The sequence below is a fragment of the Carcharhinus amblyrhynchos genome, chromosome 21, assembly GCF_965287045.1.
Source record: "Carcharhinus amblyrhynchos chromosome 21, sCarAmb.v2.hapA, whole genome shotgun sequence".
NCBI lineage: Eukaryota > Metazoa > Chordata > Chondrichthyes > Carcharhiniformes > Carcharhinidae > Carcharhinus > Carcharhinus amblyrhynchos.
In genome coordinates, this window is record NC_137344.1 from 19,003,329 (window position 1) to 19,025,935 (window position 22,607).

The 22,607-nt window shown below is 39.4% G+C and overlaps 2 protein-coding genes across 3 annotated transcripts in view; both read right to left on the reverse strand.

Annotated features, from left to right (window-relative positions):
* The window catches only part of gna13a (guanine nucleotide binding protein (G protein), alpha 13a), a 464,418-nt gene that overhangs the window by 214,578 nt on the left and 227,233 nt on the right, over window positions 1–22,607 (reverse strand). The gene's annotated exons all lie outside the window — the stretch shown is intronic.
* arsg (arylsulfatase G) overlaps window positions 1–22,607 on the reverse strand; it is an 87,435-nt gene that overhangs the window by 56,545 nt on the left and 8,283 nt on the right. For both annotated transcript variants that reach the window (XM_080209563.1, XM_080209564.1), the window contains exons 2-4: window positions 7,581–7,892; window positions 6,704–6,891; window positions 363–410 (exon numbers count right to left, since the gene is read on the reverse strand). In XM_080209563.1, coding sequence (XP_080065689.1) covers window positions 363–410; window positions 6,704–6,891; window positions 7,581–7,801 — 457 coding nt within the window. In that variant the 5' untranslated portion in view covers window positions 7,802–7,892. The remainder of the gene's footprint in view (window positions 1–362; window positions 411–6,703; window positions 6,892–7,580; window positions 7,893–22,607) is intronic.

The window sequence follows — 22,607 nt, forward strand, 5'->3', positions numbered from 1 at the left end:
CTGAAGGTTACATGTATAATCATGTTTGGCAGTTGCCATGGGATTTTGTATTGATTTTTCGTATTGCTTATTCCCCAACGTCTGTTAAAAATGAGGAAAAGCTGAGTTCTGTAAGACGGCTGTTGGCAGCTCGTGCTTAAAATGTTACCTGTTAAAAATTATTAATGTATTTTTCAAACAAAAAAAGAAGCAAATTTCTGTAAAATTGTAATGCATTGTAATAAATCATGAATACGACACATTAATTCACTTATCAATTTCATCCTTGGAATTCATTCAATCTTATATGTTATAGACATTATATAAAATTATGCAAAACTCAAGTTTTTTTACTTAGTTTCTGACAGAAAGTTCTTCCTTACCACGAAAATTAGGATGATAATAGCCATGATGTCCAAGATGCCATTTACCTGTGTGTAAAAAATAATTATACATTAAAGTTTTAGTTACAAATTACAAATCCAGTGTTTTAACGTTAACTACTGAAAAAACATCTTCATTTTCAAAATACATATATTTCAAATACCATGTATAGAAACATTTCTACCTATTTTTAGTGATTATTTCAAAATGCATATACGTAAAAGCATTAACTAAAATAAAGCGTGGTGGAACACTTTTATGGCCAAATCCATGACAGCATTTCCTAAGATAAAAGGAAAATATTGCCGATGCTGGAATTGGAAATAAAAATAGAAAATTCTGGAAAATCTCTGACAGCATCTGTGCAGAGAGAATAAAGCCAATGTTTCCAGTCTGGATTTGAGTCATCTCTCTGTTCTCTCTCCACAGATGCTGTCAGACAATATTTCCTATATCGGGTACGAGTTTATTAACTATTACTGCAATTTGAAGCAGAGTTTTACAGTTTTCCCCGATTCCTATTGACTACAATTTTCTTTGGGCGCCTGGAAAGCATTCAGGCTTGAGCTGATCAGTGGCAAATAACATTTGATACACAAGTACCAGCAATGACCATCTCCAACAAGACAAAATCCAACTACTCCTGTTGACTTATATTGGCATTACCATTTTTTAAATTCTTTCATGGGCTGTGGTGTCACTGGCAAAGCCAGCATTTGTTTCCCATCATGAATTAGACTTGAATTGAATGGCTTGCCAGGCCACTTCAGAGAACAGTTAAGGGTCAACAACATTGCTGCAGTTCTGGAGTCACACAATGGCCAGACCAAGTAGGGATTTCCTTCCACAGGATAGAAGGTATTTCATCTCCACAAGGACTCTATGATAGTCACCCCTACCAATACTTTCCTTCAGGACATTAGTGAGCCAGATGGACTTTTACAACAGTCGCCAATGGCTTCATGGTCACCAGTACTGAAACCAACTTTCAATTTCCATGGGGCGGCACAGTGGTTAGCACTGCTGCCTCACAACACCAGGGACCCAGGTTTGATTCCCTGCTTGGGTCACTGTCTGCATGGAGTCTGCATGCTCTCCCTGTGTCTGTGAGGGTTTCCTCCGGGTGCTCCAGTTTCCTCCCACAATCCAAAGACCTGCTGGTTAGGTGCATTGACCTGAACAGACGGCGGAGTGTGGCGACTAGGAAAATTTCACAGTAACTTCATTGCAGTGTTACTGTAAGCCTTACTTGTGACTAATAAATGAACTTTAACTTAAATTCCAGACTTTTAAAACTTAATTACCAGCTGCCATGGTGGGATTTGAACCCATGTCCCCAGACTCAGCATTAATCTGAGAGTCTAGATTATTAGTACATTGACATTATCACTATGTTATCCTCTTCCTTGAAGCCCCACTATCAACATCCTCGGGGTTTACCATTGGTCAGAAACTGAACTGGATGAGCCTTATAAGTACTATAGGTAAAAGAGTAAATCAGAGGATAAGAATTCTGTAATAAGTAAACATGTCTCCTGATTCCGCAAAAACTGCAAAGCACAAGTCAGGAAGGTGACAGAATACCCTCTATTTGTCTGGATTGGTGCAAGTCCAAAAACACTCAAGAAGCTCAACATCATTCAAGACATGCAAGGAACACTATTATAAACCCAGTTTTCTAATGGAATAAGAACAAATTTTCATTTCTAAAGCAGTGCATAGCATTGAATACAAGAGCAGGAAGGTTATGATAGAGCTGTATAAAACACTAGTTAGGCCACAGCTTGTGGTACTGTGTGTGCTAATGATCACCACCTATCGTAAAAGATGTGACTGCACGAGAGAGGTTGCAGAGGGGATTCACCAGGATGCGGCCTAGGCTGGGGTGTTTCTGATATGGGAAGAGGCTGGGTAAATTGGGATGATTTTCCTTCGAGCAGAGAAGGCTGAGGGGGAACATGATTGAGGTGTATAAAATTATGGATACATAGATAAGGTAGACAGGAAGAAATATTTTCCCTTAGTAGAGGGGGCAATAACCAAGGGGGCTTGGATTTAGAGGGGAGTGAGGAAATTTTTTTTCACAATGAGGGTGGTGGGAATCTTGAACTCACTGCCTGAAATGGTGGTACAGGCAGGAATCCTCACATTTAAGAAGGATTTAGATGATCATTTGAGACACATTTGTATACAAGGGTTATGGACCAAGTGCTAGAAAATGGGATTAGAATAGATAGAGGCTTGAGGACCAGCACTGACACGAACAGCCGAAGGGCCCTTTTCTGGGCTGTATGACTCTATGATAGGTACATCATCTACCACCAATGCACAGTGGCAGGGGTGTGCACCATTTACAAGATGCATTGCCGTAACTCCTTCAACAGTAGCTGCTAAACACATGGCCTCTGACGCTTAGAAGAATAAGGGTAGCAGATACATAGGAATACTACCAGCTGCAGGTTCCCCTCCAATTCACTTATCATCCTGGCTTGCAACTATATTGCTGCTCCTTCACTTTTGCTGGGTCAAAATCCTGCAACTCTGTCCCTAACATCACTACTGGGGTACTTACACCATGTGGACTACAGCAGTTCAAGTACACAGCTCACTATCACCTTTTCAAGAGCAATTAGAGATGGGCAATAAATGCTGGCCTTGCCTGTGAAGCTCAAATCCCAGGATAAATTTTAAAAGTGCATGTAAGCTGTGTCATAGCTACACCAGATCAATACCTCAGTTTAGGAACATCTTCCAGCATACTCTCCTGCACTCCTCCAGAGTTGACCCTTGGCTTGACAGAAATAGTAGAGTGAGGGATATTTTAGGTCACTACGTGACAAATTATGATTGAATGCATTTCTATTGCTGCCTTCTGAATGTCCAATTTTAAGCTGCTCGGTCTATTTTGAATCTATCCCCATTCAGCCCAGTGATAATGCCACACTATATGACTGACGATATTGCATCTCCACATGGGGTCAGTGAAGGGCATTCCTATCAATATTCTCATTGGCAGATATCTCGGTGACAGGCAGACCGGTGACAGTAAGAGCAAATAGGTTTTTATTCTTGTGACTCCTCTCACCATCTGCCACAGTGCCAGAATGGCAGATATTCAGGGCTCTGCCTGCTTGGTCAGTAATGGTGTTACTCTTCTAGGAAAGTTTTAAAACAAGGGCCAATAAGGGAAATAAAGTTCTCAGAGAAGATCCTCTCAGATCCACTCGTGTGACCGGAGAACCAGTCTAGATGATCACATAGACCACATATTTTCTATAAAGCCGCGCAACAATGCGCAATGAGAGGATAATGACTTTGGGCTGCCCTCAAAATAATTATGTTTACACAGTGCTTGATGAAGTGGTAGAAGACTCATAAAGGTTGTGGGCCTGCTTGTGGTTTCGACTGGCCAAGGGAAGGGAGCTGGGTCAGATCTTTTTGAAAGTGGAGAGAGAGAGAGGACAATTGCAGCAAATTTGCCAGAGGAGCCAGGCTGAGCATTCCTCACTTCCCCCTCCAAAAAACTGTGGGAATTTGATTTAAATATTGCAATGGGAAGCCCAGTCTCTCAACAGCCTGATGCCGACACACTGTGTAATCTGCCACTGCAAAATTGTGGGCAGACAGGCCTGGTTACACAAAGTTTTATGTTTAACTTGAACTCTCTCACCAAACATGGGGATTTAAACTTATTTCCGTAATGGCAATGTTATGCAATTCCTATCAACCCCAAAATCAGAAAGATATGAACATTCAGTCAACTGTAATACTGTTACTGTACTTATGAATTAAAACAATTAGTGCTTTGGAATACATGAAGTCCTCCAATATTTTATTATAAACAAACTAAGAACACTTGATAAACATCTTACCTCTTTGCACTCTGAAAGTCATGTGACCAGATTCCTAAAATTTGAACCTCATTGTATTGTTCTGCAAAAAAGTAAGAGGTGAAAGTCTAATTTGTCACATATACAAACCAAGAAGGTGCCAGATTCTTTCTGGATCTGTGCTGTTTCTTGACCTTTGCTGGAACTTTAATATTTGGCTTCTGAGTCAGAGAAGGTGAAAGATTTCACACTAACTGAAAGCCTGCGTTTGTGGATATTTGAAGATTAATTAATTTACACAGACTTTCAGAGTGCAAAGAGATAAGATGTTTATCAAGTGTTCTTAGTTTGTTTATAATAAAATACTGGAGGACTTCATGTATTCCAAAGCACTAATTGTTTTAATTCATAAGTACAGTAACAGTATTACAGTTGACTGAATGTTCATATCTTTCTGATTTTGGGGTTGATACGAATTGCATAACATTTACCTGCAGGCAGAAGCATTTAAGATCTGATCAAAATGATCGTAAAATAAATCCATGGGCATTTCTGAAACCATAATGACAGCACCCCTTGCTGGTGTCACAGCATGTGGAGCATGTGAAATTATAATCAAGCTGCCCATAGCTAAATAAAAAACACATACAACTAACTAAGGAAAGGCACAGATACTGAAAGTCAGGAAGAATTTGTAATTATTAATTTGTACTTCCCGAAGAAGGTTGCAAGATGGTTTATTGGGATGATTGTTGATTGTTAGTTAATAATGTAATTGTTTCCTGTTTAAACCCATAATAAAGCCCTCATGTAGGAAATGGAAGCAAGAGTATGTCATTTGGCCTCTTGGGCCTGGACCATCATTCAACCAGATGACAGCTGATCTTCTACCCCAACGCCACTTTCCTGCACTATTCCCATATCTCTTGATATCTTTTAGCATCTGGAAATTTATTGATCACCATCTTGAACATACTCAATGACAAAGCCTACACAGTCCTCAGTGACAGAGAATTCCAAAGATTTACCACTCTCTGAGTGAAGAAATTCTTACTCATTGCATCCTAAATGGCCTACCTCTTATTCCCAGAGACTGTACGTTGGTTCTGGGCCACCAAAGCCAGTGGAAATATCCTTCCTGCATCTACCAATGTCGAGCCTCTAAAAATGCTAGAGAACACAGACCCAGCCTTCTCAATCTCTCCTCACAGGGCAATCCCACCATACCAAGATTCAGTTGGTGTACCTTCGTTGCACTCCCTCTGTAACAAATATATCCTTCCTTAGATTGCTATGCAATTGCAGTAAGACACCTTTACTCTTTTATTCAAATCCTTTTGCATAAAGGCCAATGTAGTATTTGCCTTCCAAATCGCTTGCTGCATCTACATGCTAACTTTTAGTGACTCATGAACAAGGACAGCTCGGCCCCTCTGGATATCAACACTTCACAATTTTTTTTAAAAAACTCCGTATCTTTGTTTTTCCTCCAAAAGTGGATAACTTCACATTTTTTCACATTATGTTCCACCTGCCGTGTTCTTGCCCATTCAGTTAGCCTGTCTAAATCCCCTCAAATCTACTTTGCATTCTCCTCACATCACACTTTCCCACCTGACTTTGTCTTCTCAGCAAACTTGTAAATATTACAGGTGGGCCTAACATCCAAATCATTGATACAGATTGTGAATAGCTGGAGCCTGAGCCCTGATCCTTGCGCTGCCCCACAAGTCACAGCCTGCCGACCAGAGAATTATCCATTTATCCCGACAGTCTCTTTTCTATCTATTTCCTCAATCAATGCCAGTATATTACCCCCAATTCCATTTGCTCTAATTTTGCTTACTAAGCTCCTGTGCAGAACCTTATCAAAAGCCTTTTGAAAAACCAATACACCACATCCACTGATTCCCCCTTATCTATTCTGCCTGTTATATCCACAGAAAACTCCAATAAGTTTGTCAAACATGGTTGCCCTTTCGTAAATCCATGTTGACTCTGCCCAATTCTACCACTGTTTTCTAAGTGTTCAGTTATCACATTCTTTGCAAAAAATTCTAACATTTTCCTTACTACCGGTGTCAAGCTAACAGGTCTGCAGCTTCCCATTTTTGCTCTTGACCCTTTCACTGTGGACCTGTTTGATTCTTGCCATTGATTTCTCTGCCTATTACTTTTCTTTTCCCCTTACTGACTTTTGTTCTTGTCCTTGATTCCCCCACTTCTCACTTCGTGCATGGTTTCCCATCCCCCTGCCATTTTAGTTTAACCTTCCCCAACTATTCTACATCTAAGATGTCACTAAAATCAGGTTGGCATTCCTAATTTAAGAGAAAAACAAGTAACATTTGTCTCTCCCCTCCCCCACCCCCAAATAATTTAGCTTTTTATCTGCAGTGATGATGTATGCAGGATGTTATATTCTTTTGTGATGTTACTTGTAATTGTACAGAAGAACAGGGTAGTCATAACATGAGAAAAGGCTTAAAAAGAACTCAAACTGTAAATACCAATTACTGCTGTAGAATAATTGGCTTCCTTTAGAACTTCTGCCAGTGTAGTTTCATTCAGCGGCAAGCCAGCAACTGAGCTCAAAGCAAAATTATGGGTAACACCATTCCGTAATCCCAGACGCCCTGTCAGTAGAGAAGCCCGCGATGGAGAACAAGTAGAGGCAGCTGCATGAAAATCCTCAAATCTGAAATAACAAACAAGGAGCAAAATCTAAAGATTATAACAAGCACACTATCATATAGCAAGCTGTAAAGCTGACTTGTGTTTTTTTCTTGTTGATACAGAATAATTTTCATTGCTAGCAGTTACTTTCAGCTGAAATGTAAAGGAGAATCACTACCCCTTTGATAAAATGAACCAGAGATTGAGTTTGATTCTCCGACTTATATTACAACTGTAGTCTTGGAGAGTACTAAGAACTCACAATGAGTGTCTAAAATATAAAATCTCCCATTTCCCACCATTAACATGTCTCCCTTTTTGAACAGCATTCACAAAACCATGCACTGAAATTCACATTAACAGGCCTAAAATAGAATTAATTCCCAATATTTAAACCAAAACCTTATACAAGATAATTGTTCTATTAGTCTAATTGCACCTTTCCCCTACCCCACACTCCCTTGCACAGATACATTACTTCTGCCAAATGTTTCCTTTCTGATTATACATTCTGTTGCAGTGATTCATCTGATTGAAGTAGAAACTACATTAACCATCTGAGCTATTGAAGAACAACTGTGTAAACAGTCAAAAACTCGCCTTACTAATGACGAGCGATATATAAATTAGAATTGGAATTGGAAATTAGCAAAAAAAACAGGGGATCAAATGGCTACAGTTTCTTTGAAAATGGTACAAATTTTATTGTACCTCATTCCCTCCTTAGCCATCTTGTCCAAATTTGGTGTATCGTGAGTCAATGGCCAGTTTGCACCAAGATCACCCCATCCAATGTCATCAGCCAGGATTATGATGAAGTTTGGCTTTCCTGAATAGGCACCGACATGAACTGTACGCAAGTCAATGTTGTAAAAAAGAAATCCACCGATGAGTCCCGCGATGAAGAAGGCCATCATTGAGGAAACTTCCATTTTCTTAAAAATATGGTTCAAAGCGTCTCCTGGTATTCTCGAAATGTCTTTATTCTCAATCACCTTGTCTTAACTGTAACAATGTCAACACCTGCAAAGTTAAATTTCACAACATTCACTCATATTTATTTAAGCACAATTAAAACATTAGCACAGAAGATTCATTCAGCTTGTTGTGTCAATGCTTGCTCAACATCAAAGCTACCTAACTATGACGTGAATATTACACTCTCCCTTAAGTGACTATCTAATTTTCTCTTAAATGCTGTAAGTAACTTGTTTCAATAATCACTTATGTAATGCATTCAATATTTTAATGAACTTCTGTAAAAGTACTTTTTCTAATCCCCTGTATGTTTTTAAATATGAATCCTAAATTTATGACTTCCTCGTTACCAATTAGCAAACCAATGACATAACCTTGCGCTATAGCTTAGAAACCTTTTCAATATTTCCACTCAGCCGTCTCTGTTCCAGTGAAGATAATTGTATTGTTTTTCTAATCTCGATCCTGACTAAATCTTCTCATGACTGGTTCTAATGAATCAGTATTATAACCTGTTCATGGCTCCAAAACCTTTTCAGAATTCAGTGCTCAAAACTGTATGTAATAACACTCCTGAAGCCTAATTAATGTCTTATTTTAAGATCATAGAATCATAGAACCCCTAAAGTACAAAAGGAGGCCATTTGGCTGTACCAACCACAATCCCACTCAGGCCGTATTCCCATAACCCTCATTTACCCTACTAACCCCCCTTGATATTAGGGTTAATTTAGCATTACCAATTAACCTAACCCGCATAGTTTTGGATTATGGGAGAAACCAGAGCACCCGGAGGAAACCTACGCAAACACGGGGACAAAGTGCAAACTCCACACAAACAGTGACCCGAGGCTGGAATTGAACCCAGGTCCCTGGTACTGTGAAGCAGCAGTGCTAACCAGTGCACCACTGTACCACCCAATCTGTGCAAGTGCACCATGTATCTCTCTGTTCCCCAAATCTATTCTGTGTGGTCATGTTCAAATCAATTAAGCGTGAGGAAAACAAGAGGTCCCAAAGCAGATTTTTGCTCATGCCACTACTTAAATCCGTTTATTCTCTCTTTTGTTATTCTCCAATGCCTTTTCAGCCTCTGAGCTGTTCTTGGAGCCACAGGATTTCTGTGGATGGCGCAGTTAAGTTCTGGTTAATGGTGACCCCAGAATGTTGATGCTGGAGGTGTCAAAATATTCGGAGTAAAATGAAAATTCAAGAATTGAGTAAAAGCAAGATTAAAAATAAAATTGGGACAAAATGAAGAACTGGATAAAAGGAGAATGGATCTGAGCGCAGCTGACTGACGGGAGGCTTTTGATTTGCAAATTAGTGTTGCATAGGAAACAAGTGTTTGCCTAAGTAACTTGGGGGTGAACAATGATCTTTGGAAATAGGTTTTAGAACTGTAGAAGAGCTGAGTTCAAAGTGGAGAGATAAGGATATAATTTGTACTTATGTGCTAAAAGCCTAGTCCAGGGTGTTGTTGAGATAGAAAAATATTTAAGGCAAAAAACAGTATATCCATCCATAGCAGGGTAACTGACGATGTAGAAGAGGGAAAGAAGTATGGCTGATCACCAGCTACAACCACAGCCAAGTCCAGCTGGAAAAAGGCTCGCCCGAAAACATGTTGGTGCTGAAAACTGCTCTTTTTAAAAAAAACCGTCAAAGAGGATAAATGCTACACTGAACTGAAGAAAGATTTTCCCAAACTTGAAGTTAACTTGTGGGAGGTAACCATATGCTAAATATAGCTCATAGAATTATACAATATTGTATGTTGTTTCAGTGTTCAGAAATGTAGATAGCCAGGAACATCGGTTAACTTCATAAGATACTGTGTTTGTAATAGCCATTATTTTAGTAAGTGCATTGTTGTAGTGTATGATAGTCTTTTTTTATAAGTTAATAAATATGTTTCATTCATCATTAACAAGACAATATTGTTCTTCACTGATATGCATATCTTTCCTCACATTACACCAAATTGGTGAAAATATATACCACTAAAGAACCAGTGTTCCAAGTTATCCTTCTGGGTTTTGGGATACCCTCACATTTAACATCAGCAGAGTTCTTAACAGAGGCTTGAACAATGATAATGCATTGAATATCAAGGGTAGGTGGGTAGATGGTCAATGCCCAAAACCTCCATGGCAGAAATCTTATTGCACCTACAAGCTTACATGTCAACTTCCTACAGGCAGGCAGCCCACACTCAGTGACTGATTGGGAAACCTGGAAACAACCTGCCTATGTTGCGGCTGTAATCACAGCAAAGTTTCAGAATCAGTCAGGTCAGCTGTCTGTTTTTAACAGAGGGCATTAACAAGACCTACAGAGTCCAAAATCAAGTGTCAAATCAGGATTAGATGCTGACCGACCTTGCAATCTGTCCATTCTGCACGATTTTGATATGAGCAAGGCACACCCATGCTATCATCTTGTGCGATGATGTGGAGATGCCAGCGTTGGGCTGGGGCTTTCTTGTGAGTTTACTATTAAATAAATTGGTTGGACTTTAACCTGGTGTTGTGAGACTTCTTACATCATCTTTTGCAACATGGGAATCAGCACAGGACATTCTGGAAGCACAACCACCTGCAACTCTGGGCTTCCCCAGCACCAAAACCAGCAGTGTTATAGGGCCAAATTTTGCAGCCTTAAAGACTAATAAACCATTATGTAATTCAACTCCTATAAAATTCTACCATACATACAAATTAAATATTTAAAATGTACAGGTTGCTAGTTGTCAGTTGTACAAAGTTTTAAATACAAAATACCAATTAGAAGCATTTTACTATCAGTGCATTTTGTCCTGATCTTTACATTAGTTTTTGCCAATACTTAGCCATTATTTTTGAGAAAATAAAAAACTTATTGTATCCCAATATTTTCTACTACATTTTAATTATAATAACCACAAAAATATGTTGACAGCATTCAACCTAGTTTTAAAGTTTAGAAGTTTTTAAAGTTTAAAATATTAAAGTTTTAAAAATTTATTTATTAGTGTCACAAATAGGCTTACATTAACACTGCAATGAAGTTACTGTGAAAATCCCCTAGTCACTACCCTCCAGGGCCTGTTCGGATACACTGAGGGAGAACTTAGTATTTCTCTAAAGATGCCAAAGCATCTACCCAGCACGTCTTTCAAACTGAGAGAGAAAACTGAAGTACCCAGAGGAAACTCACGCAGACACAGGGAGAATGCAGACTCCGCTCAGACAGTGACCTAAATTGGGAATCAAACCCAGGTCATTGGGGCTGAGGCAGCAGTGCTAATCACTGTGCCACCATGCTGCCCTGGGCCAACCTAGGGCCAAGCAAGGATACAGTGGTGTGGGAGCAGGCAACAAAAATCATATGCAGAGACAGGTTATTGTGGTACGTTCTATGGGAGTTTATATTACATTCTAAAACAAGCACAAAAATATGTTCCCACTATGACAGCAATTCCAAAAACACTGCAGAATCCAATATGAACAAAAACCCCAAAAACACTGGACAAAAAAAAATGAAATCCGATAGCATGTGGATTTGGAAACACTTATGTTAGTAAACTGGTTGTAATCGTTGTGGGGAAGACTGAGATGTTGGGAGTACACTTATTTCTCTGCATGAACTGTAATCTTAGTATCATTTCTGAATCTTAATCTAAATTTGGGAACAAGCTCATCATAAAAAAAGGTAGATGATGAATGCTGATATGGATGGAAACTCAATATACAAAGAAAGCGTAGCAATATTGAAAGAATACAATTTGAATCGGGATTTCGTGAGTAAAAATGCTTCCAAATATAAAATACTTGTACACTGAAGAAAAATTGATGTAATGCCCTGGCTTTTCTGCCTCTGTCAATAAATAAAGGTTCATGCCTGGAAAATATTTGAGCTGTTTGAATCAATATACATATTTTCCAGCAGGCATGTTTCGTGAGGAAATCCAATAATAATACTTAGATCTTCAATGAGTGATTCCTCTGCAATGCAACAAAGGGGATGATGCCTGACTTCAGTTCTCCAATCCAATTCTTCCCACTGAATGAGTTTCTTTGACCCAATTTTCAATATATAAGTGTAAGAGTATATGTTCAGCTATTAAGCAATCACTTCTATTTTGAGATGATATTGTGCCTTTAAGAAGCATACTTGTATCACGTTTCCTGTGAGGGGATGGTTTTATACTTCAGCTCTGATCAATGTCTACAACCGGCAGCCCTCGTACTGAGCATGCAAAAGAATAACTGCACCTAATTATTGGTGCGTGTTTTAATCTGAGTTAATGCAGTTCTATTATTTTTTACGGTTTCCAGAAGGGTAATTTGGAATACTGGTTCTTTAGTGATATATATTTTCACCTATTTGGTGTAATGTGAGGAAAGATATACAAATCAGTGAAGAGTAGGGTTTATTTAGGTTTATTGACATGTGCATGTCATGTGATACTGGGAGAAGCTAGGCTTACAGACAAGCAGACAGTGTCTGTTTGAATTTGAAAAAGAGCAGCAGCTCTTTCTCTCTCTATATCTCTCTCTGGAAATTGAAGTCTGGGACCTGCTAGAAAATAGGTCTCTCTCTGAAGTACAGCTATTTGAAAACAGGTCTTTCTCTGGAGACTGGTGACCAAGAGTCTGAGGACTAGACTCATGTCAGCACGTTGTGTTTTGCTAACTGATTCTGAAGAGGAGTTTATGTCTATGGGGAATATTACTTAAATTGGAACTAATCAAGACAGCTGGCAGTTAATAATTATACCTTGTCATTTTTAAGTATTTCAATTGGTAAAAGTTGTGCTAAGTCCTTTTGATTATAGTTCAGCTGTATTGTTAAATAAAGTTTGTTTTAATAAAAGCTTCCTAGTGGATCGGTAGAATCACCTGGAGTGAAACATCTTATACTCACACTAATGTCAAAATCAAAAATAGCAGGGGTCTAGGCTAACTTCATAATGTACTTCGGAGTTTCTAATCTGGTTCCTAACAAAGCAAATGACTTAAAAGAACCAGGCCAAAAATTATTTTGAAATAAAATTATTTTTTTAAAAAGACATGATTGATTGAGAATCTAGAACTTGTTCCTCATCTACGATAGTTAAAATGGTAGCTTCCTAAAGTTGAAAACTTCTTAAAATATTTTTAAAAGCTTCACAGGCATTATCAAAAGAGGTTTTACTTCTGGCATAATAATATCAATTGCTGGGAGAAGATTTGGATAAACTTAGATCATGTTCTTTAGCAGGTTAGTAAGTGTTTTTGTTTATTAAGTTTGGAAGTGCATTCCTTCTTTGCCATACTTTTCTTTGGCTGTTTACTGATCAAAAGTATTCAACAATGGCATGCCCCAGACTCTGGACCTTAAACACTATGTACGCATCAACCGGAATAATCAACATAGCAAAAGAAATTCGAAAAGTTGTAATTGCTGTTTTGGGCCTGTTTTATTTGTGACATTTCAAAGGATAAGATTCATGATATTCGTTCCACACAGCTGTCCCAGCTGTATTATGGACATGTTGCTGGCAATCAGATCTTTGATTGTTCATCAGTACTGTCACAGATGGTTTATGCGATTCCTTGTTATCTGTGGTCAAAGTATTTTTATGTGTGAGGTTCGTGTGTTTTCTTACCCTTAGAATAGTTTATCTCAAGTTAAGTAATTCCAGCAATCTTTGTGAATGTAAAATTTAAAAAAATTATTTGTTACCACATGTTTGCCCCAAAAGGCTTTAACACCAATGTTTCTCACACATAAAGGCTGGATACAGATGAAAGAAAAAAGCAATATGATTACAGGTAGTAATTATTTCAGGCTCTTTTGTAGAAGGCCTGTAGATTCTTAGATGTATTAATGTTTTGACTGAAGTAGAAGTCTTGTAAAACAGAGGATTGTCAGTTCACACTGTAAAACTTGAACCTGTGCCAACTATGGCAAGGTCTACAAGACATGACAGGCTATAAGATGAAGGCATGTAAAATTGCCGGCTCTGGTGCACCCCTCCCTGATGAGCTCAATGCATTCTACACCCGTTTTGGGCAAGAGGTCAACTAGAGCATGCCCTCCACCCTGGAAACCCTGAATGAACCTGTATCTGGGGTCACCATTGCAGATGTCAGAGCAGCCTTCTCGAAGGTCAACCCACGGAAAGCGACTGGCCCAAATGGGGTACCCGGACAGGCACTCAGATCCTGCACAGATCAGCTGGCGGGGGTATTCACAAACATTTTCAATCTATCTTTGGAACAATCTGAGGTCCCTATTTGCTTCAAGAAGACCAACATTATTCCGGTACCTAAGAAAAACCAAGCAGAGTGCCTTAATGACTATCAGCCGGTGGCTCTGAATCCATCATTATGAAGTGCTTCGAAAGGCATGTCACGCATGAATCAATTCCAGCCTCCTGGACTCCTGGATCCGCTACAGTTTGCCTACTGTTGCAACAGATCCACAGCAGACGCCATCTCCCTGGCCCTGCACTCAACCTTGAAACGCTTAGATAACAAGGACACCTATGTCAGACTCTTATTTATTGACTATAGCTCAGCTTTAACACTATTATTCCCATGAAACTCATCTCTATACTCCGTGGCCTGGGCCATGGCACCTCCCTCTGAAAATGGATCCTGAACTTCCTAATTCACAGACCATAATCAGGCAACAATACCTCCTCCACGATCATCCTCAACACTGGCGCCCCACAATGCTGTAATATCAGCCTCCTAATATACTCCTTATACACCTACAACTATGTGGCCAAATTCCCCTCCAATTCAATTTTCCAGTTTGCTGATGACACCACCGTAGTGGGTTGGATCTCAAACAATGATGAGACGGAGTACAGAAATGAGATGGAGAATCTGGTGAACTCGTGCAGCAACAATAATCTCTCCCTCAACAAAACAAATGAAATTGTCATTGACTTCAGGAAGCGTAAAGGAGAACGTGTCTACATCAACGGGGGACGAAGTTGAAAAGGTCGAGAGCTTCAAGATTTTAGATGTCTGGAACACCAACAACCTGTTCCGGTTCTGCCATTCTGACACTAAGTTAAGAAAGCCCACCAACGCCTCTACTTTCTCAGAAGACCAAGGAAATTTGGCATGTCAGCTACAACTCTCACTAACTTTTACAAATGCACCATAAGCATTATTTCTGGTTAAATCAAAGCTTGGTATGGTTCCTGCTCTGCCCAAGACCGCAAGAAACTACAAAAAGTTGTAGCCCACTCCATCACACAAACCAGCCTCCCATCCATTGACTTTGTCTACACTTCCTGCTGCCTCGGCAAAGCAGCCAGCATAATTAAGCACCCCACGCACCCTAGACATTCTCTCTTCCGCCTTCTTCCGTTGGGAAAAAGATACAAAACTCTGAGACCACGTACCAACTGACTCAAGGACAGCTTCTTTCCTGCTGCTATCAGACTTTTGAATGGACTTACCTTGCATTAAGCTGATCTTTCGCCACACCCTAGCTATGACTGTAACACTACATTCTGCATTCCCTCGTTTCCTTCTCTATAAATGGTACGTTCTGTCTGTGTAGCGCCCAAGAAACAATACTTTTCACTGTATGTTAAGACATGTGACAATAATAAATCAAATCAAGACATCTTCTAGTTGAATTGCCAGGCGGTTGACTTTCAGGTGAAATTGAAGCTGAAATAGGCTGGGATAGAATCCTTTTCCCATTTTCAAGGTGTAGTTTTACAATCACTACGTAGCTGCCTTGCAGCTGACTTAATGACTTTTCCAATGGTATTTATCATGGTGATTCTGATCAAAATAGCTTCTGTTGTTGTTTTTTACAAAGAGTAGATAACAACATGTCTGTCCTAAACATGTGACCAGTGACAAGTCCAAAGTCCTTCTCCAAAAAATGCACATCCTATGTCATGGCATTCTGCAGTTTGGGAGTTAGAGACAGCCAGGGATTTTGTAATTGAATGATCAATTCCAACTGGATTACCCTTTTGACTATCTGAAGAGGAGGACGAGGTTCCATATGTCTATGGCCCGGGGGGAAGTAGACAGCCAAGTCGGCTGATATGTGATGATCTTGGTCTGTTCACTGTTCATCCTTAACAAAAGGGCTTGTCAATTTTACAAGCAGCTGTCTCGGTCTATATTTTAAATTAGATATATGCTGGAATTTCACCTCTGTTTAGAGTTGATGTTGCCAAAGTCACATGATAGTTTGCCAGACATCTTAAAAGCTGTAATATCTTCATGCCTCTACTGGGTATGACAATATTAACAATTTCTGTTAAGCATAATAATCCAGTTTGTACCTGCCAGTTGCTGTAGAACATCAGTAACAACTCGGGCAAATTGTCCATATGGGAAATTGGGAAATTTCTCCAGTATCTAGTGTAGGCAATAACAACATGCATTTTAACATGTAAAAATGTTCTATCAGAATGTGCCGTCAAAAAAATGGATGAGATTTGACAAGCTTGGACAAAGAGCTGGGCTTTAAGGGGAGTCTTCAAAAGAAAAAGATATGGCGAAGAAGCAGGGAAGTTTCCTATATTAATGAAGAGAATTAAAGTATCCAAGAGAATTTACTTTTACATATAATTACAATACTTTAGCTGACTTGAAAATCAAGCAATATTAGGCATACAAGGTGATGAAAATGCAAACCACACAGTTATTGATGGTTGAAATACCATATCAGGACATTACTCACTTCTCTTGCAGTCAGAATGTAAAAACTATGCACAAACTTGAGGTTCTGAAGCAACTTCCAGTAATTGTTGCATAAACAGTTTTCCTTTCTGACAAACATTGTATAGAGTGCATCGTGCTCTGACTAGAGTAAGCAAGAATGTGGCTCCATTTGTTATTCTGTTCTTGCACGATGTTTAGTTTATTACATTTTTAGCGAGAATCTAGGTTCCAGACAACTAGGAATTGAAATATTGCTGCTCTGGACTGAAAAGTCTACTCTCACCAAAACAGTTTTATAAGGACATGGTGCAGGTGCAGCATCTCTTCACAAGCACTGTGAAGCTAACTATTTCTATCCTGAAATTTCTATCAGTCAAAGTGTATAAAATTTCTAACTAAGATTGTTCTGTTAAGATTTGCTCTGGCTTTATTATACTATTTGAGCTGCTCAGTTCCTATTTTCTGTTGTAAATCTGCTTGGTGCTTTCCATAATGTGATGCTAGTTTGATTTGATATGATTTAGTATTGTCAGTGAAAAATGATTTAGTATACAGTGAAAAATATTGTTTCTAACGTATTAAACAGACAAAACATACCGTTCATAGAGAAGGAAGCTAGAGAGTGTGGAATGTAGTGTTACAGTCATAACTAGGGTGTAGAGAAAGATCAACTTAATGCAAGGCAAGTCCATTCAAAAGTCTGACAGCAGCAGGGAAGAAGGTGCTCTTGAGTCGGTTGCAACTTGACCTCAGACTTTTGTATCTTTTTCCCGATGGAAAAAGGTAGAAGAGAGAATGTCCGGGGTGCGTGGGATCCTTAATTATGCTGGCTTTGTATTCAGAGTCAATGGATAGGAGACTGGTTTGCATGATGGATTGGGCTACAGTCATGACCTTTTGTAGTTTCTTGCGGTCTTAGGCAGAGCAGAAGCCATATCAAGCTGTGATACAATCAGAAAGAGTGCTTTCTATGGTGCATCTGTAAAAGTTAATGAGAGTTAGTGTACCTTTAAGAGGTTTTTTTTGAAATCATGGTCTCTGCAGCTCTCACTGCGTGTCTCATGCTCACAGCCTTGGGTGATGTCATTGGTAGGAGGAGGAAAAAAACTGTGGGCAGGTGACAAGGGTTGTTTTCAGTTTCAGTTTTGAGTTTTAGAAGGGGCAGCAAGCTAAATGAAGTGTTTTCCTCTCTCCCTGTTGTTTTGAAAGTTCTGCTGATTTTACTAAAGGGTGAAAATCCATTGCCCATGGGGGCTGGACCAGAGTCCCACTGGTCCTTTGGAAAGCCAACTTGTCTTCAAACTATTCTAAGTCTCAAGAGCATGAGACTGCAGAATTCAAATAATGGTCTCGATCCTAGTATCAAGTAAGCATTAGTCTGTGTTGTGTTAAACCTGTGAAAAGAGTTTTGTGATACCGATGGGTTTTGGTTTTAATTGGGACACATTATAGAGTCATTAAGATTTGTACATTATAGTGGTTGTTTTGCTTCTTGTTTGAAATTGATAGGAGTTCTTGCTAATTTCTTACTATACATGCTAACAATATTCTTAAATAAACTTTGTTTGATGAAAGCTCCCTCGTGGGTCTTTTGAATCATAAAGTGGAACATATCATGCTTATCTTAGCCAAATTCAATAATGATTCAGGCAGGCTTTATAAAACACTTTGGAGTTTCTAATCTGAACCATAACAATACACAAGTAGATTTCTTGTGGCATTGTCCACAAGCAGTCAGAGTATGTTGCTTTTGCTATTTATGTCTCGTATGTGGTTTTAGTCGGTCATGCTGAGCCGTAATTGTCTGCTTTCAGCATTGACATTGTTGTAAACCCACTGCTCTTCAACCCCTCCTGCTGGCTAGTTTCTCCAGCCATGTTCTCTACAGCAATGCTGGACGTCTATGGTCATTCCTTATGCCCAATTTTAAATCCATGCAAGTGAATGAAAGCTATTGTAAATAATTTTTATATGGGAAAGACACAACAATGGAACAAAATATCAGAGAATGTGCTCCAAGGTTCTCTAATGCAGCACTGGAGGCCTGGGTGCAAGAGATAGGAGGTATTTATAAGGTACCAGGAGTCCCTCCAGAAAGACAGTGCAAACACCGTAAGAGCAGAATATCATTGCAGTCAATGCCAGGAGGATCTGGGTGCAACTGCAAGATCAATGACTTGAGTGATCAAGGTTACTGGACCACCTTTGAATATTATATCCTGCTAACTGTATCACCAGGCTCACACATTTCTCAGTTCAACCCTACTAACCATGCCACTGCACTAACTTTATAAACCAATACTCATTCTTCACATTCATAGCTTCACTTAACCCTCAAACACTTCGCACTGCCGCAAACCTAACCTCCAGATCTCCCAGCCTGCACACATTGCCAGTTATTCAAGCATGACAGGCACATCACTCAAACAGATTATACCACGCTTTACCAATTGCTATGAAACTTGCAGGTGCTCAATACAACGACATCCCAAATCCCAAGAAGGAAACTTGGAACACCGGTTCTTGACAGTTTACTTTTGCAATTTGGAAAAATGTGAGAAAATAGATGAAACCCAGTGAGGAAAGGGTTCAGTCTTATCATACAGCATTCAAATAACAAAATGTTTGTTAAACTTTAAAACATAACAAAAAAAAACATTTACAATTAACTGCGGTAATAATTACCCAAACAGTATGCTTAAATTATCCACCAATCAAAATCTATCTACTTTTCTAAATGCTGAGAATCTACCTTCCCCAAAATAACATCCCTAAGTTTTAACACTGAGCAAGATACAGCAAACAGGAATGGTGGTTTTCTCTTCGGAACCCTTTTTCTAGTTTAGTTTCTAACACAGACCGACTACTTCTGCTTTCAACACTTGTTGCTTAACTCTTGTTTACAAACTGGTCACAACAATGAGCCACTAGACTACTCGACTCCATTGTGCTTCACAGTACATCAGTTTCATCCTGCTACTCATTTAATCCGCATATCACAAACCCTCAGTGCAGCTATATGCCTATTTTTACAATTCTTTACTTTTATTTCATTTCAGTTTTTTAATACTAATATATTTCACTCCCTTTCGCCAGGACACAGTGGCGCACAACCATAGGCAGCAGCCCCAAGACAATGACTGTGCTTGGAGCATCCATGCTTAAAGGGGAGGTGTTTGTTGATTGCCTCCTCCCTTCCTCCTCCTCAGCTGCCATAGCTGTACAAATGATGGCAAGGGGTGAGTTCTAATCATGGTGATGTTCTACAAAGTGCATGAAGTGTGAGATGCGCACTGGAGAGTACTGCAGGACTAAACAGGGGAAACTTCTTTTTTACGAAATCCAATGGTCAGCTTGATCATATTTTCTGTGGTAACAGGGCCTATCTTATACACATGATTCCCAAATGTATAAGGATTATGCTCTGTGGGCATGACTCAGGTAGTTAGTGGATAACTCATCGCTTAGCAGCCCCTCTTTGGTTTTTTGTAGCAGCTCAGATGTTGGCTTTACAGTGAACTTCTGGAAAGTAAAGCAACATGATTGTTGCCAGGGTATCAGACACTTATCTGCATGATGTGCAGTGTGTGGTCACATGCCAAACAGGCATGGAGGGTGTAGAATGTCTTTGGGTTACTGTATATCCCTAAATTTACATACTTACAGAGTGACATGTACAGTCAATGGCACCCTGTAGCATGGGTAGGCCTGCAGCCCTTGAAAAGCTGCAAGCTCAATCAACCTGGTCCTTTCTGGCAAGAGAATGTAATGTATTTACTTCTGTTTGCTTTAAAGAGCTTCTGTGATCTTCACTATCCAACAGTGGATAGGAAACTGAGAGATATTGGAAATGTCACCTGCTCCAGCTTGGAAGGGATCCAACACAAAAAAAACTCCTCAATGCCAAAGTTACCTTCACAGTTGCTGGCAATGCCATCCTCATCCTAATCTGAGACTGTAGTTATAGCTACAACAATGGCAAATTTCAGTGAGTAGCCCCTTAATGAAACAGAGATATTGCACACATTGTTCCTCACTGATGCTGAGGTAGAAGAATTGCTCCCTGAAGATCTTGGGTGGATAATGCCTCCTGCTGAGAGCCTTTTCCATCCACCTCTGTTTCCTCCCTCTTGAACAACTTGTCCTTCTTTGTTGCCCCCTCTGCTCATTTCCCTGTCATGATGTGGAGATGCTGACGTTAGACTGGGGTAAACACAGTAAGAAGTCTCACAACACCAGGTTAAAGTCCAACCAATTTATTTGATAGTTGAATGGAGAGTTCTGGCCTCAGACAGAGCATATAACAGCACACACAGAACCAGAACTCTCCATTCACCTGACGAAGGGGCGAACCCCGAAAGCTTGCGAGTTTACTATCAAATAAATTGGTTGGACTGTAACCTGGTGTTGTGAGACTTCTTACTGCATTTCCCTGTCATGCAGCAGACAAGGGGTTGAAACTGATGACTGGGAGCAAGTGCTCTGACCAGAACCCATGAATTGAGAACAAAGGTTTTCACCCTGTGCCACAAAGTTCCCTGTAGACTTCAGCACTTTCAACAAGCAGTAACTTTCCAAATACTTCTATTAACTCAATAATGGGCAAGCAAAATCAATCATAAACTAACCTGAAAGTAGTTCATGATCCTTTTAAATAGGGCTGCTAGATGGGTCCTTCCTGCTACTGAACACATATTCAACTGTACAAGGTTATGAGAGAGCAATAGCTGTAGCAGTAAGCTCATGAAGACCATCGCCAATTCTAAATACTTCCAGCAACACTCCCACACTAAAATCTTACCTGAAATGGCATTTGAGCATTAGATGTATGCATACAATGTAGATGCTACTCTCAACCTGAAAATACAATGCAATGCAACCAAATTTTGCAGCTTTTGTTTTTGTATACATTTTTACTGATGACACAAACAATTGTGACATTTGAATCGAGAAATCATTAATTCACTGGGAAGAAACAGAAAATTGCAGTAACTTATTACTGCCTACCTCTCTGATACTCTTACCTCTTGATTCTTCTATCTATTCCATGTAATTTCCCTCTTCTCCTTATGTTTCCTCCTAATACAATTTCTGTTCTTTCTCACTCCATGACTAAGAAAATCATACAGGACACCACTGATTTTTAACAATGACTCAATCACTAAAATTTTGGGTTTTTTTACTGTATTCAAAGATTTTCAGTGATATTTTGATGATCTTATACTATGATTTTGTCATTTGAAAATTCTATCCTGGAGTGACTGATAAAGCAAAATTCAACTTTCATTGCAAGCTACAGATCTAGGATTTTCTTTTGGTGGGGGTGATATATTCCAAAATTCCATCAATTTTCCATGGAAATCACAAATCAGTAGCTTTGATGTGAATTCTCTTACCTCTCCCCTCCCTAACATTAAAAAAATTGCATTAGTAATTATGGCAATTGTATTATGAAAACATTCTTTTGAGCGCTAAAATGCTCCAAGCACCTACATGGAAAAATAGCCAGCAGTGTTTGCTCAGTGGAATATTAAATACAGTTGAATAAAGATAATTATCTTTCCTGTGTGTTTAATTCCTCTCCCTTCTCCACAACTCATCCCTCCACTTTTTTTCTTATCTATTTGTCCATTTGTCCATCCATGTTCTTTTATTTCTCTCAAACTTGCTTTGCTCCTTTCTTGCAGGGATATGGGTTCAAGGGCAACACTGCCCTTGCTGAACAGTTGCTGAAACATCAAATGCCCTGCCTCCTCTGTCAACACATGGAGAACTTGGAAGCTTTTTGCTTTTGATCACCACTTGGTTTCTGACCCTTTTTACATTTTTAACCTGCAGGGATCTGGTATTGATTAACTGGGATCTACTCATTCTAGATGGTATCAATGTAATTTTGCTGCCCAAACTGTATTCTTTTCTCAGAACATCTGCAAATAAATGTTTCCAGAATGGATGAAGAGCAATCAAGGCACTCTTCAACCTTTGGATGCCACAGCTTGGATCCTACAGCCAACTGTAACAGTCCTATCACTGTTGTGTATGAAAACTCCCCACCTGGCACAGGTTAGGGATCAAAACGGGGACC